The sequence below is a fragment of the Capsicum annuum genome, chromosome 6 (genome assembly GCF_002878395.1).
Source record: "Capsicum annuum cultivar UCD-10X-F1 chromosome 6, UCD10Xv1.1, whole genome shotgun sequence".
Classification (NCBI taxonomy): Eukaryota; Viridiplantae; Streptophyta; class Magnoliopsida; order Solanales; family Solanaceae; genus Capsicum; species Capsicum annuum.
The window spans coordinates 11,634,337-11,646,547 of record NC_061116.1 but is presented as its reverse complement, the minus strand read 5'-3'; the positions used below and the strand labels follow the sequence as shown (position 1 = coordinate 11,646,547).

The 12,211-nt window shown below is 39.2% G+C and overlaps 1 protein-coding gene across 5 annotated transcripts in view; it reads left to right on the top strand.

Annotated features, from left to right (window-relative positions):
• Nucleotides 1–1,571: 1,571 nt before the first annotated feature.
• The window catches only part of LOC107873535 (putative pentatricopeptide repeat-containing protein At1g12700, mitochondrial), a 12,375-nt gene continuing 1,735 nt past the window's right edge, over nt 1,572–12,211 (top strand). For 2 of the 5 annotated variants that reach the window (XM_047413350.1, XM_016720412.2), the window contains exons 1-3: nt 1,634–3,521; nt 7,195–7,478; nt 7,940–8,332. In XM_047413350.1, coding sequence (XP_047269306.1) covers nt 1,781–3,514 — 1,734 coding nt within the window. In that variant the 5' untranslated portion in view covers nt 1,634–1,780 and the 3' untranslated portion in view covers nt 3,515–3,521; nt 7,195–7,478; nt 7,940–8,332. 5 annotated transcript variants of the gene reach the window in all.

Genomic DNA, 12,211 nt, shown 5'->3' with positions numbered 1-12,211 from the left:
GAATATATAAAAATATGAATTGTCAATAGTTTGTTAAATATTAATTCGGATTTTTCTTCATGAATTTCAGTTTTCAAAATAAAGGTTTCGACATAATAAGGATCACACATATTGATGGAATGCTATCAATAATTCAAAATGAGAGTTCAACAGAAGAATATACGTATGAGGAGGTTGAACAATGTAATCACAATGTAACATAGATTTGGACACAAGAAAATCATTTGTTGAAAATGATTTGAATTATTCGTAGTGATTTATCTTTCTCGAGAAAAATAAGTTTGTTAGTTTTTAAAACTCTTCATACAAATACAAATTGTACTATGAATAATATAATTTCTAAATTATATATTATTTTGAGATCTTGCATAATTATGATATAAGGATGGTTGATTCTTTTCATTTTATTAATCATTATTTGATATCATATTTTAGTAGAGTAAAAGATCAACATGTTGAAGGAATGTTTTCATTAATTAAAAATGAGATTTCAAAAAGAAGAAACCTATGAGAAGGTCACAATATATTCAAGCAATATAGATTTGAAACAAGAAAATTATTTGTCAAAAATGACTTTAACTATTCATAGCATTTTTGTTTCTTGAGAAAAACAAGTTTGTTACTTTAGTAATTTCTTTATCCAAATACAAATTTTTGGTAACATAGTATCACTAAATAATGAATCTATTAATAAAATTAAGAAAAATATATCAATTATTTTGATGCAAATGAAAAATAGAAATTGCAAGATCTTGCTTGAGATTATTATGATTTATTTGTTAAGACTTTTAAAATTTCTAGAGATAACTTTTATCTCTTTTCTATATTTGGTATTTTTATGATTCTATTTTGACTTAAATGTAAATATTATAAATGGTATAACTACAACGGTAATATTTTTTCTTTATATTCAGTCTCCTTTCAATATTCATATATAAGTAAATATTTTCAATAAATTCAAATTGATTTTATCTTCTTTTCCTTTTCACTTTGGAATGATTTATTATGAATTATTTGGTATGGACCGTTCAATAAACTATAATTGATAGGAGATGGTGACTTACATTTCATTAGTCAATGTTGATTTATCTATTGGTCAGTGAAATATTTTTTGTATGCTTTTGCTCATTTGATAAATTTGTAAATCTAATTATTTTTTAATCTATCTTTATTTATTGATTATTTATACTTAAATATTATCCGCACATCGTGTGAGTACTAATATTAATAAATAAATATAAACAAGTATTTCTAGAAAGAAAATCAATCATTTCTTTTCAATAATTAAAAAATACAAATGATAGTTCACACTTATATCTGTATGTTATAGTTTGCATTTATATTTTATAGTTCACACTTGTATTTGCATGTTATAGTTTGCATTTGTATTTTCAATTCGCACTTATATTAATAGGTAAGAGAGGATTATAAATTGTAACTAATTGAAACTTAGGCTAAATAAAATAATTAAAGTCTATTTTTGCTAAGTTATATAGTTATCTCTATTTTTAATAGTTCAAATTGATACATTTAAGCTTTTTCTCTAAGTGCTTGTTTGGATGGTGGTTTTTATGATATGGTTATAAAGAAATCATGTTTGTTTTTGATTGTTTTTCGAAAGGCATAATATGGTATAGTATTGTATCTTTTCTTAATTGTATTATTTTTAAATTGAAAGAAGTAAAATATTTTTGAGGTTTTGCCTTTTAGTGTTCTCACTTTCCCCCGTGATTATTAGCCGGAGAAGAAGTTGTATGCAAAAATTAGGGCACGCCGAAAGATGACCAGAATTTCTGTGAACAAATGTAATGCTATTATTCCCTTTCTCTCTTTCCATTCTTCTTCTTCTTCTTCAAGATCCTTTTCTGCGAAGGCACACATCAATTTTGACAAGGAGGTCAGCTGTTTAGATGATGCTGTTAGTCTCTTTCATCGAATGGTCAGAATGAAGCCTCTTCCTTCTGTGATAGATTTCTCTAAATTATTCAAGACTATGATAAATATGAAGCATTATTCTGCTGTTGTTTCTCTTTTTCGTGAAATGCGGATATTGGGAATCCCAATTAGTGATTCTATCTTGAATATTGTGACTAACAGTTATTGTTTGAGGCATCGTATTGATTGTGCATTTTCCATATTACCCATTTACTTGAAGACTGGCATTCCATTTAATGTCGTCACTTTTAACACCCTATTAGGGGGATTATTTGCTGAAAATAAAGTCACAGATGCAGTTGTCTTGTTCAAAAAATTGGTGAGAGAGAAGATTTGTGAGCCGAATGAAGTCATGTATGGAACCGTCATGAATGGACTCAGCAAAAGAGGACATACTGAGAAGACCTTAAGTTTGCTCCGGATAATGGAACAAGGGAATACTAAGCCCGGCGTATGTACCTATAGCATTGTTATCGATGCCCTCTGCAAAGATATAAACTTAGATGCTGCTATCAACCTTCTGAACGAGATGAAGCAGAAAAACATTCCTCCAAACATATTCACATATAATTCATTAATTGATGGTTTGTGTAAGCTTGGTCAGTGGGAAAAGGTTAAGACTTTGTTATCTGAGATGGTGAATCTTAATATTAATCCAAATGTGCATACCTTCAGCATACTAATAGATGGACTATGCAAAGAAGGAAAAGTTGAAGATGCCGATGAAGTAATGAGACACATGATAGAAAAAGGTGTAGAACCTGATATAATCACCTACAGTGCGATAATGGATGGATATTGTTTGCGTGGTCAAGTGGATAGAGCAAGGAGAGTTTTTAATGTCTTGAGAGATAAGGGCATTAAGCCTAATATTTTTAGCTATAGCATACTAATAAATGGATACTGTAAGAAAAAGAATCTTGCCAAGGCCATGCAATTGTTTGGTGAAATTTCTCAAAAGGGATTAAAACCTGATACTGTTGCCTACAGTACTATCTTGCACGGTCTGATTGAAGTTGGAAGAATTGGTGATGCAAAAAAGATCTTTGATGAGATGCTACGCGTGGGGCCCACACCTGACATATGCATTCATTCCACTTTGCTCTTTGGTTATTTTAAGTATGGCCTTGTTGAAGAAGCTATGTTACTCTTTAGTAAGTTGGAAAGAAACAGAGAAGATACCAATATTTCATTTTACACTGTTGTCATTAATGGATTGTGCAAAAATGATAAAGTCCGCGAAGCTCATGCTATTTTTGAGAAGCTTCCTTCCATTGGATTGATTCCGGACGTGAGAACATACAATGTAATGATAACTGGATTTTGTCGTGAAGGGTTGTTTGATGAAGTCAAAGGTATTCTAAGAAAAATGGAAGACAATGGTTGTCCTGCAAACAATATAACATACAACGTTATTATGCAAGGATTTCTTAGGAGCAACAAAATTAGTGAAATAGTATCTTTCATGAAGGAAATGGCGGGAAGGGGCTTCTCATTTGATGCAACTACAACTGGAGTTTTAATAAACGTCTTAAAGGAGAATCCTTCCATCGTTGACATGATACCAGATCACTCATAAATAAGAAGTTAATATTTCTTTCACTTGATTTATTCAGTTATTGTACAATTGTTTTTGTCCCTGCATGAGAAATGGCATACAATATCGTTGCAGAAGTTGATAAAATTGCAATTAGAACATCACTTGAGCTTTCCAGGCAGGCTTATAGAGGAGGTAGTATTTATATTGACATCATGTCACTGCACTCTTAATATGAGTAATAATGTACTGTTAGAAACGATAAAATTCAGTTCATTTGCTGCACGTGTAATGAACATAACAAATTTATCTTCTCAGAATCCTGTACATTTTCATTTTTACACCACAAAACTTAAAAGAAATATGTATACATTTTCATTCTTACAGATATTCTTTTTTTTTGAGCCTTCAAGGTATCTTTGTTTCCTTTCTTTCTATTCCATCCACTTGGGGAGAACATTTTGTGACCCGATGTTATTGGAAAATGTTATTGTGACCTCCAAAGGAGTGTGTTCCTTCCATTCGGTCTTGTCTAGTTCTGCTTGCAGTCCTTGATATCCTTTATTCACTGGCAAAAACATGCTCATTTCCTCCATTCAAAATAATACGTTTCTGTTATTTCATGATGAAAATTCTGAAAATTGCAACTTAAGTGGTCTGTTCCCTATCCATCTGTCATGCCAGAAGAGGGTTTTTCTACCATCTCCCTGGTTAATACGAATGTGCTCTAAGAATTTGCACCAGAAGTTTCGGATATATTTTCCAGTTCCAACTCCATAAGAATGGTGCAGAGCCTTTGTGATCCAGAAGTTTCTTTCACTTTGCTTCTTCGAAAGCCACTTCATAAGGTTTCTTACTTTCGCCTTCCCTCTTCCTTGTTGTCACAATTTCCATTTGATTCACTTTGAGGCTTTCTTCTCTCTATTTCTTGCCTCAAGAAATCTATTTGTTCAACTCAGCCATTATCTTTTTTATCTTCCCTAATATTGGAAAGAGAGACTAGTCTTCCTCTTTAGGAAAGATATTGCTTCTTTCAATTTAAAAACTTTTCTTCTTACATGATGTTGTCTCCATGATTGGCACTTAGTGACACTTCCTCTTAAGGCTGCTAGATTTTTGTTTTCATGAAATTTCCTCACATTCTGCTGTTTCTTCAATTCCCATAGTTAGATCTGTCTTCTGAACTATATGTTCCAGCCTATCAATTTTCCTTTGAATATTTTCGTTTTGCTGCCCAAGATGAAATCTGGTTCCCTGTAACTCAAATTTGTTGCACCATTTTTCTACAGTGTTCACAAAGCCTTCATGTTCCAATCACATGTTTTCAAATTTGAAATATGGTTTTCTGTTTTGCTATTGTCCACACTGTTAACACTAGAGGATTACTATCCGATATTACTTTCGCAAGTAGCATTTGTTTTCTGTTGAAGTCTTATCAGTTCTTGACGCCTCACCCTTAAATCTCGTGTTTTCCATCTAATTGTACCCTACAAAGAAGAGGATCGACCAGCTTTAAGTCTTCAATAAAATCAATCATCCCTCTGATCAATCTTGGTTATTGTTTCTCTCCATGAATATATCTAGTTAAATTGAAGTTCGCGCAGAGTAACCGAAGTTTTGAACGGGGAGCAACTTACTGATTTCTGCTTCATTTCTTTTTAGTGCCTTTTTAGTACATTAGCTTCAAACACAAGACCGCACAGAGTAACCAAAGTTTTGACCGGGAAGCAACTTACTGCTTTCTGCTTCATTTCTTTTTAGTGCCTTTTTAGTACATTAGCTTCAAACACAAGAAGATAAGCTTGAATATATTGCAACACGTATAGAGTAATTTAAAATGCGGAAGTCCACCTAATTTCCATATAGAGTGACATATTTTTGATAAGTAATTGACCTAAGCATCCTCTAGGTGCTTTATTTTTTGATCAGATAAGAAGAAAAAACATCCAGGGCAATGCTTAGGATGTGCAATTACAAAAAATGAGAATTCAGTTTGTTGAAATGAACGGAGGAAACTTATCATCCTCTCAGCTTCTTGTACATTTTAGTCTTTGCATCCATATTTTAAATTGTAAATATTCTCTTTTTCGCCTTTGTATCTTTGTTTCGTTTTCGTTTCTTTCCATTCCATCCACTAAACAATTGGTGGTCAGTGGTAACAGTGTTCCAAAGTTTCCTAGCAATATTTGAAGTCCTGCCTTTTTCCAACTCAGCAGCAGTATTTCCGAGTATCCAACATGCACCATTTTAGTCTGAACTGTAAACTTGCAGTGTGTGAATATAATTCCCTAACCTTCTTTGCAGAGGATACACCTGTTACATACTATCATTCCCCTCTTCTTTGTAAATTATGCAAGTCAAACAGCTTCTCTTGCCAGTAGCCATGTGAAGCATTGAACCTTGCAAGGGGCTGTGTCTCCAAGGCCATATATGGTGTTGCCTAGCATTGTACATTGCAAGGGGCTGTGTCTCCAAGGCCATATATGGTGTTGCCTACTACTTTGGGTGAATACCTTGTAACCTGATGTTATTGGTAAAATGCCAGATTTCTGTTCCTTCTATTCGGCCTTGTCTGGTTCTGCTTTCGGCCCTTGACCATTCGTCAATCAGTTGCAAAAATTGGCTCATTCCTGCCCTTCCCAGTCATCTACACCTTCTTTCCAAAGGCATTTTCTATCCTTGTGGAGACTATACACTTCTTCTGTTGCAAAGCTGAAAATCCTGAGAAATTGCTCCTTGAATGGTCTGTTTAATTTGAATGTGCTTTGGGAATTTGCTCCATAAGTTTCTGACAAATTATATATGGTATTCACCTTTTTGTTTGTGCCAAATTATATTGTAAACAGAGACCAGTGCCTTTTCTTTGTAATATGTTTTTAGTTTTTGAATCGGTTTGAATACTGAGAACTTGACTACATGATTTATAAAGATCATATTATAACAAGATTATTATTCTTTCTTTTATTGTTTGGATGAGGAACAACTTATATTTGGTGTTCTGCTGTTTCTCCAAATTTGAATTTCACGCGCCAATGTTCATTGTTGAGTTAATTGGATTTGAACATGTTCCACGGTTTTGAATTTTTGACAGAAACCAATACAACAACAACAACATACCCAGTATATTCCCACCAAGTGGGGTCTGGGGAGGGTAAGTGTACACAGTTCATACCACTACCTTAACCTGAGATAGAAAGGCTGTTTCCGATAGACCCCCGTCTCAAAATAAAGCAATCTAAGATAAGATAAGGAATAGTAATAAAACAAGAAGATATACTAGAAATTAACATACTCAATAATACCCAAAGCAAGATACTTCAAGTATACACCAAAACATACAACATCCTAACTCAGACTAACCTTCTACTCTAACTCGCCTCCTCCACAACTTCCTATCCAGGGTCATGTCCTCGGTAAGTTGAAGCTGCTCCATATCATGTCTAATCGCTTCCCTCCAATATTTCTTCAGTCTACCTCTACCTTGCTTGAAACCATCCCTAGCCAACCTCTCACACCTCCGCACTGGGGCATACAATATAATTTTTTTTTTTTCCTTCAATAGCTCGCCTTATTTACTAGATTCTCACTTGAATATTCTTACATATTTAATGAAATTCCTGATACAAATACAGGGTCTAAACAAAAGCTACTGGGTTATAGCTAATATCCTCACTCCACCCTTGTTCTCTGAAAAACTAATTGACCTATTTGTTATGTTGCAGTCTCATACATATGCTTATTGCTCTTGGATCATTTGAACCCGTAGCAGGCGTAGCTAGTACTCTCCCTCCACACGTGTTCTCTCGTAGATATGTGAAGCATTCAACCTTGGTCTTTGTCTCTGGTCATTTATGATGTTGCCTTCTACTTTGGGAGAATACCTTGTAACCTGATTTAATTGGAGAACTGCCGGATTTGTGTTCCTTCCATTTGGACCTGTCTGGTTCTGCTTGCAGCCGCTGACATCCTTCAATCACTTGCAAAAATTGGCTCATTCGTCGCAAAGGTATGTTATATCTGTGTGGAGATTAATACACTTTATGCTGTTGCTTGATGATTAGTTGCATGGCTAAAAATCCTGGAAAGTTGCTGCTTGAATGGTCTGTTCCATATCCACCGTCTTGCACGAATAGGAATTTTCTACCACCTCCCTATTTAATTTGAATGTGCTTTGAGATTACTCCATAAGTTTCTGACGAATTATATATGGACTTCACCTGTGTGTTTGTGCCACACATTATATTGAATTCTCGGAACCTACAATAATCACTACATGGTTATTCTTCCTTTTACTGTTTGGATGTGGGATGACTCATATTTGGTGTTCTGTTGCTTTTCCAAGTTTGGTGGAACAGGGGAAGCATGCCAAAGATAGCTTTATATGCTGGCTCGCTATGCATAGAAGGCTCCTCAATAGAGACGTTAATGAATTGTTACTGAAATTGGTTGCTATCTCTCAATGAACAGGTTGCTGACTCAATGTGGTGGAAGTTTCTGAAAGACAGCAAGCTTATGGGGAATATGGAAGGCCTTAAAAAGGACTGGCCATGGAGAACAATTTTGGAAACAATTGCACCCCCAAGAGCCAGCTGTCTCACTTGGATTCCTACTCCAAAGCTTGTTGAGTGCAGCAGATGCTTTCTGTGTGCAAGCGCCAATGAATTAGTGAATCATCTACTGCTTCACTAGACAGATCTGAACAATGTTTCGTGCTATTTTTGGTGTCGATCATGCCAGGATACATTGAACTTGGTACTAAGCAGCTGGTATGAGCAGGCCTCATCAAGGTACAACAAGCACTATTGGCCTATGGAGAAGATCATCCAAATCAATGAAGTTGGAAACTTCATGATAGAAGAGGTAAAAATAAAAGCTCTTCTTGTATAATAAAATTTGTCAAATTTGTTAATATATGAGTTTGCAGAGCAAGTTCCTCAGGTCACATCACACCATCACACCAGAAACTTAAGTTTTCAAGGCGATGACGGGTGCTACTTTTTGCTTCATTTTCTCAAACCTCTAGCCCTTTTTAGTGTATTTGCTTCAAAAATAAGAAGATTAAGCTTAAATACTTAGCAACCCTATGGAGTAAAGGGAAGTGGATGAATTCTTGGAAAAAGAGGGAACGAGCCTATATAAAATCGAAAATGAAATAAAGAAAATTCCATGAATAGATAGAGTCAACGGTACGACAGACAGCGGTGCCTACATAGTCTATCATCCTCTCAGCTTCTGGTACATTTTCTATTTTACCCTCAAAATCTAACAAGGGATATATATCTATATTTTAAATTAAAATTTTTCTCGTTTTCACCTTCCTTCCAGACCTTCCACAACTTTGCTGGCACTGTAGTCTGGTACTTTTCCAACTCTGCAACAGTTCCTTCAGAGTTCCCGACAAGCACCATCTTAGTTCAACTAAATTCAAAAACATGCACCAAATAGGAGCTGTAAATTTTGCCAGAGGATACACAACAACAACAACAACAAACCCAGTGTATTCCCACTTAGTGGGGTCTGGGGGGGGGTAAGATGTACGCAGTCCATACCTCTACCTCTGATGAAGTAGAAAGGCTGTTTCCGAAAGACCCCCGGCTCAAGTCACGAGATATCACACAAACACATAGTAAAGCACAGAAGCAGATGACATAACATAGATACGGCACCCATAAGGAATATAAAACAGAGTAAAGCAGGAATGCAGGAATATAAAGCAGAGGAAAGCACACAGATTCGTAATAAACATGGAACACGGAACACGGAACACTGAATACGGGATCATAACAGGAATACACCCCCCCCAATTAATTCCCTACCCTAGCGACCCGAACTGGCCCTAATCCTCTGCCGTAATTCGCATCTTCCAGACCTTCCTATCTAGGGTCATGTCCTCGGTGAGCTGTAACTGTTCCATGTCCCGCCTAATCACCTCACCCCAGTACTTCTTCGGTCTACCCCTACCCCGTCTAAAACCATCCAACGCTAGCCTCTCACACCTACGGACCGGGGCATCCATGCCCCTTCTCTTCACGTGTCCGAACCATCTCAATCGTGCTTCCCGCATCTTACACTCCACTGAAGTCACACCAACCTTCTCCCGGATAGTCTCATTCCGAACTCTATCTCCTCGGGTCAGTCCACACATCCAGCGCAACATCCGCATTTCTGCCACCTTCATTTTTTGGATGTGGGAGTTCTTAACTGGCCAACACTCCGCTCCATACAGCAAGGCCGGACGGACTACCACCCTATAGAATTTGCCTTTAAGCTTGGGCGGCACCTTCTTATCACACAGCACCCCCGATGCGAGTTTCCACTTCATCCATCCCGCCCCAACACGGTGCGAGACATCCTCGTCAATCTCACCGTTACTCTGGATCACGGACCCGAGATACTTGAACTTATCCCTCTTCCCTACCTCCTGTGCTTCTAGCCTCACTACTACCTCATTCTCCCGCCTCACGTCATTAAACTTACATTCCACATACTCTGTCTTGGTTCTGCTCACCCTGAACCCTTTAGACTCCAGAGTTTGCCTCCACAACTCTAATTTGTCATTCACACCCCCTCGAGTCTCATCTATCAGGACTACATCGTCTGCAAAAAGCATACACCACGGCACCTCCCCTTGGATACGCCGCGTCAACACATCCATTACTAACGCAAACAAAAAGAGACTAAGAGTAGATCCCTGATGCAATCCTGTCAGGACAGTGAAATGCTCTGAGTCTCCTCCCGCCGTCCTCACCTGGGTTTTCGCTCCTTCATACATATCCTTAATTACTCTGATATATGCCTGCGGTACTCCACTCACCTCCAAGCATCTCCAAAGCACTTCCCTGGGGACTTTGTCGTACGCCTTTTCCAGGTCGATGAACACCATGTGCAGATCCTTCTTCCTCTCCCTATACTGCTCCACCAACCTCCGTACCAGGTGGATTGCCTCCGTCGTCGAGCGGCCGGGCATAAATCCGAACTGGTTTTCCGAAATAGACACTATCCGTCTCAGCCTCACCTCGACCACTCTCTCCCAGATCTTCATAGAGTGACTCAATAACTTAATCCCCCTATAGTTATTGCAACACTGAATGTCCCCCTTATTCTTATAGAGGGGGATCATGGTACTCCACCTCCACGCCTCGGGCATCTTTGCCGTCCTGAAAATTTCATTGAACAATGCAGTCAACCACCTTACACCAGCCTCTCCAACGAACTTCCAAAACTCCACCGGTATCTCATCCGGCCCCGTCGCCCTACCCCTTCGCATCCTGCGGACTGCCTGTCTAACCTCATCTACCTTAAAACGTCTACAATAGCTAAAATCCCGACACTCCCCTGAGTGCTCCAGTTCCCCTAACACAATAGCTCTGTCCCCCTCGTCATTCAAGAGCCTATGAAAGTACGACTGCCATCTCTTCTTTATGTGGCCGTCCTCCACCAACACTCTACCGTCCTCCCCCTTAATGCACCTCACCTGATCGAGGTCACGACCCTTCCTCTCCCTAGCCTTAGCGAGTCGGAACAACTTTTTCTCCCCTCCTTTCCCCTGTAACCCTGCATACAAGCTCTCAAAAGCGGCCGTCTTAGCTGCCGTGACCGCTGACTTCGCCTCCTTCCTCGCTAGCTTGTACTCTTTCCTGTTTACCCGCTTCTCTTCTTCGTCCTTACTTCCTACCAACTTAGCATACGCCTCTTTCTTGGTCTCCACTTTCTTCCCCACCTCTTCATTCCACCACCAATCCCCCCGATGATGTCCGGCCCGGCCCCTAGAAACACCCAACACCTCCCTTGCATTCTCCCTGATGCACGTTGCCGCCCTGTTCCACATATTATCCACGTCCCCCCTACACTCCCACACCCCCATTCCAGCCAACCTCTCCCCTATCTCCCACGCATTCACTGGCGTCAAGCCGCCCCACTTAATTCTCGGACTACACTCCTTACTCCTCCTCTTTCTATTCTTCTTTATACCCAAATCCATAACCAAGAGCCTATGTTGGGTCGAAAGATTCTCACTCGGGATGACTTTACAGTCTTTACACATCGCCCTATCCCCTATCCTAAGCAACAAAAAGTCAATCTGGGTCCTGGCTATCGCGCTCCGAAAAGTGATCAGGTGATCGTCCTTCTTCGGGAAGCCCGAGTTCACCACCACCAGCCCAAATGCCCTCGCAAACTCCAATAGGGTCGCCCCCTCTTCATTTCTCTCCCCAAAACCAAAACCACCATGCACATCCCCAAAGCCTCCCGGTAGCGCCCCGATGTGCCCGTTGAAATCCCCTGCTACAACAATCTTCTCCAAACTGGGCACGCCTCTCACCACCTCCTCCAAAGCCTCCCAGAACCGCATCTTCTCCTCCCCCTCCAATCCCACTTGCGGCGCATAAGCACTACACACGTTCAGGGTAAACCCCCGAATGACCAACTTAATAGTCATCAACCTATCGTTGATCCTCTTCACCTCCACTACCTGACCTCTAAGCTCTTCATCTACTAAGATGCCAACTCCATTCCTACGCCTGTCGCTCCCAGAGTACCACAGCTTGTAACCGTCCACATCCCTAGCCTTAGACCCTACCCACTTGGTCTCTTGGACACACGCAAGGTTGATCCTTCTCTTCCTAAGAATCTTTACCAGCTCTATGGACTTCCCCTGAAGGGTCCCTATATTCCAAGACCCAACCCTCAGCCTACCGTCGCTATCCACACGCCCCCTACTAACCCCCCCCCCCCCCCCCC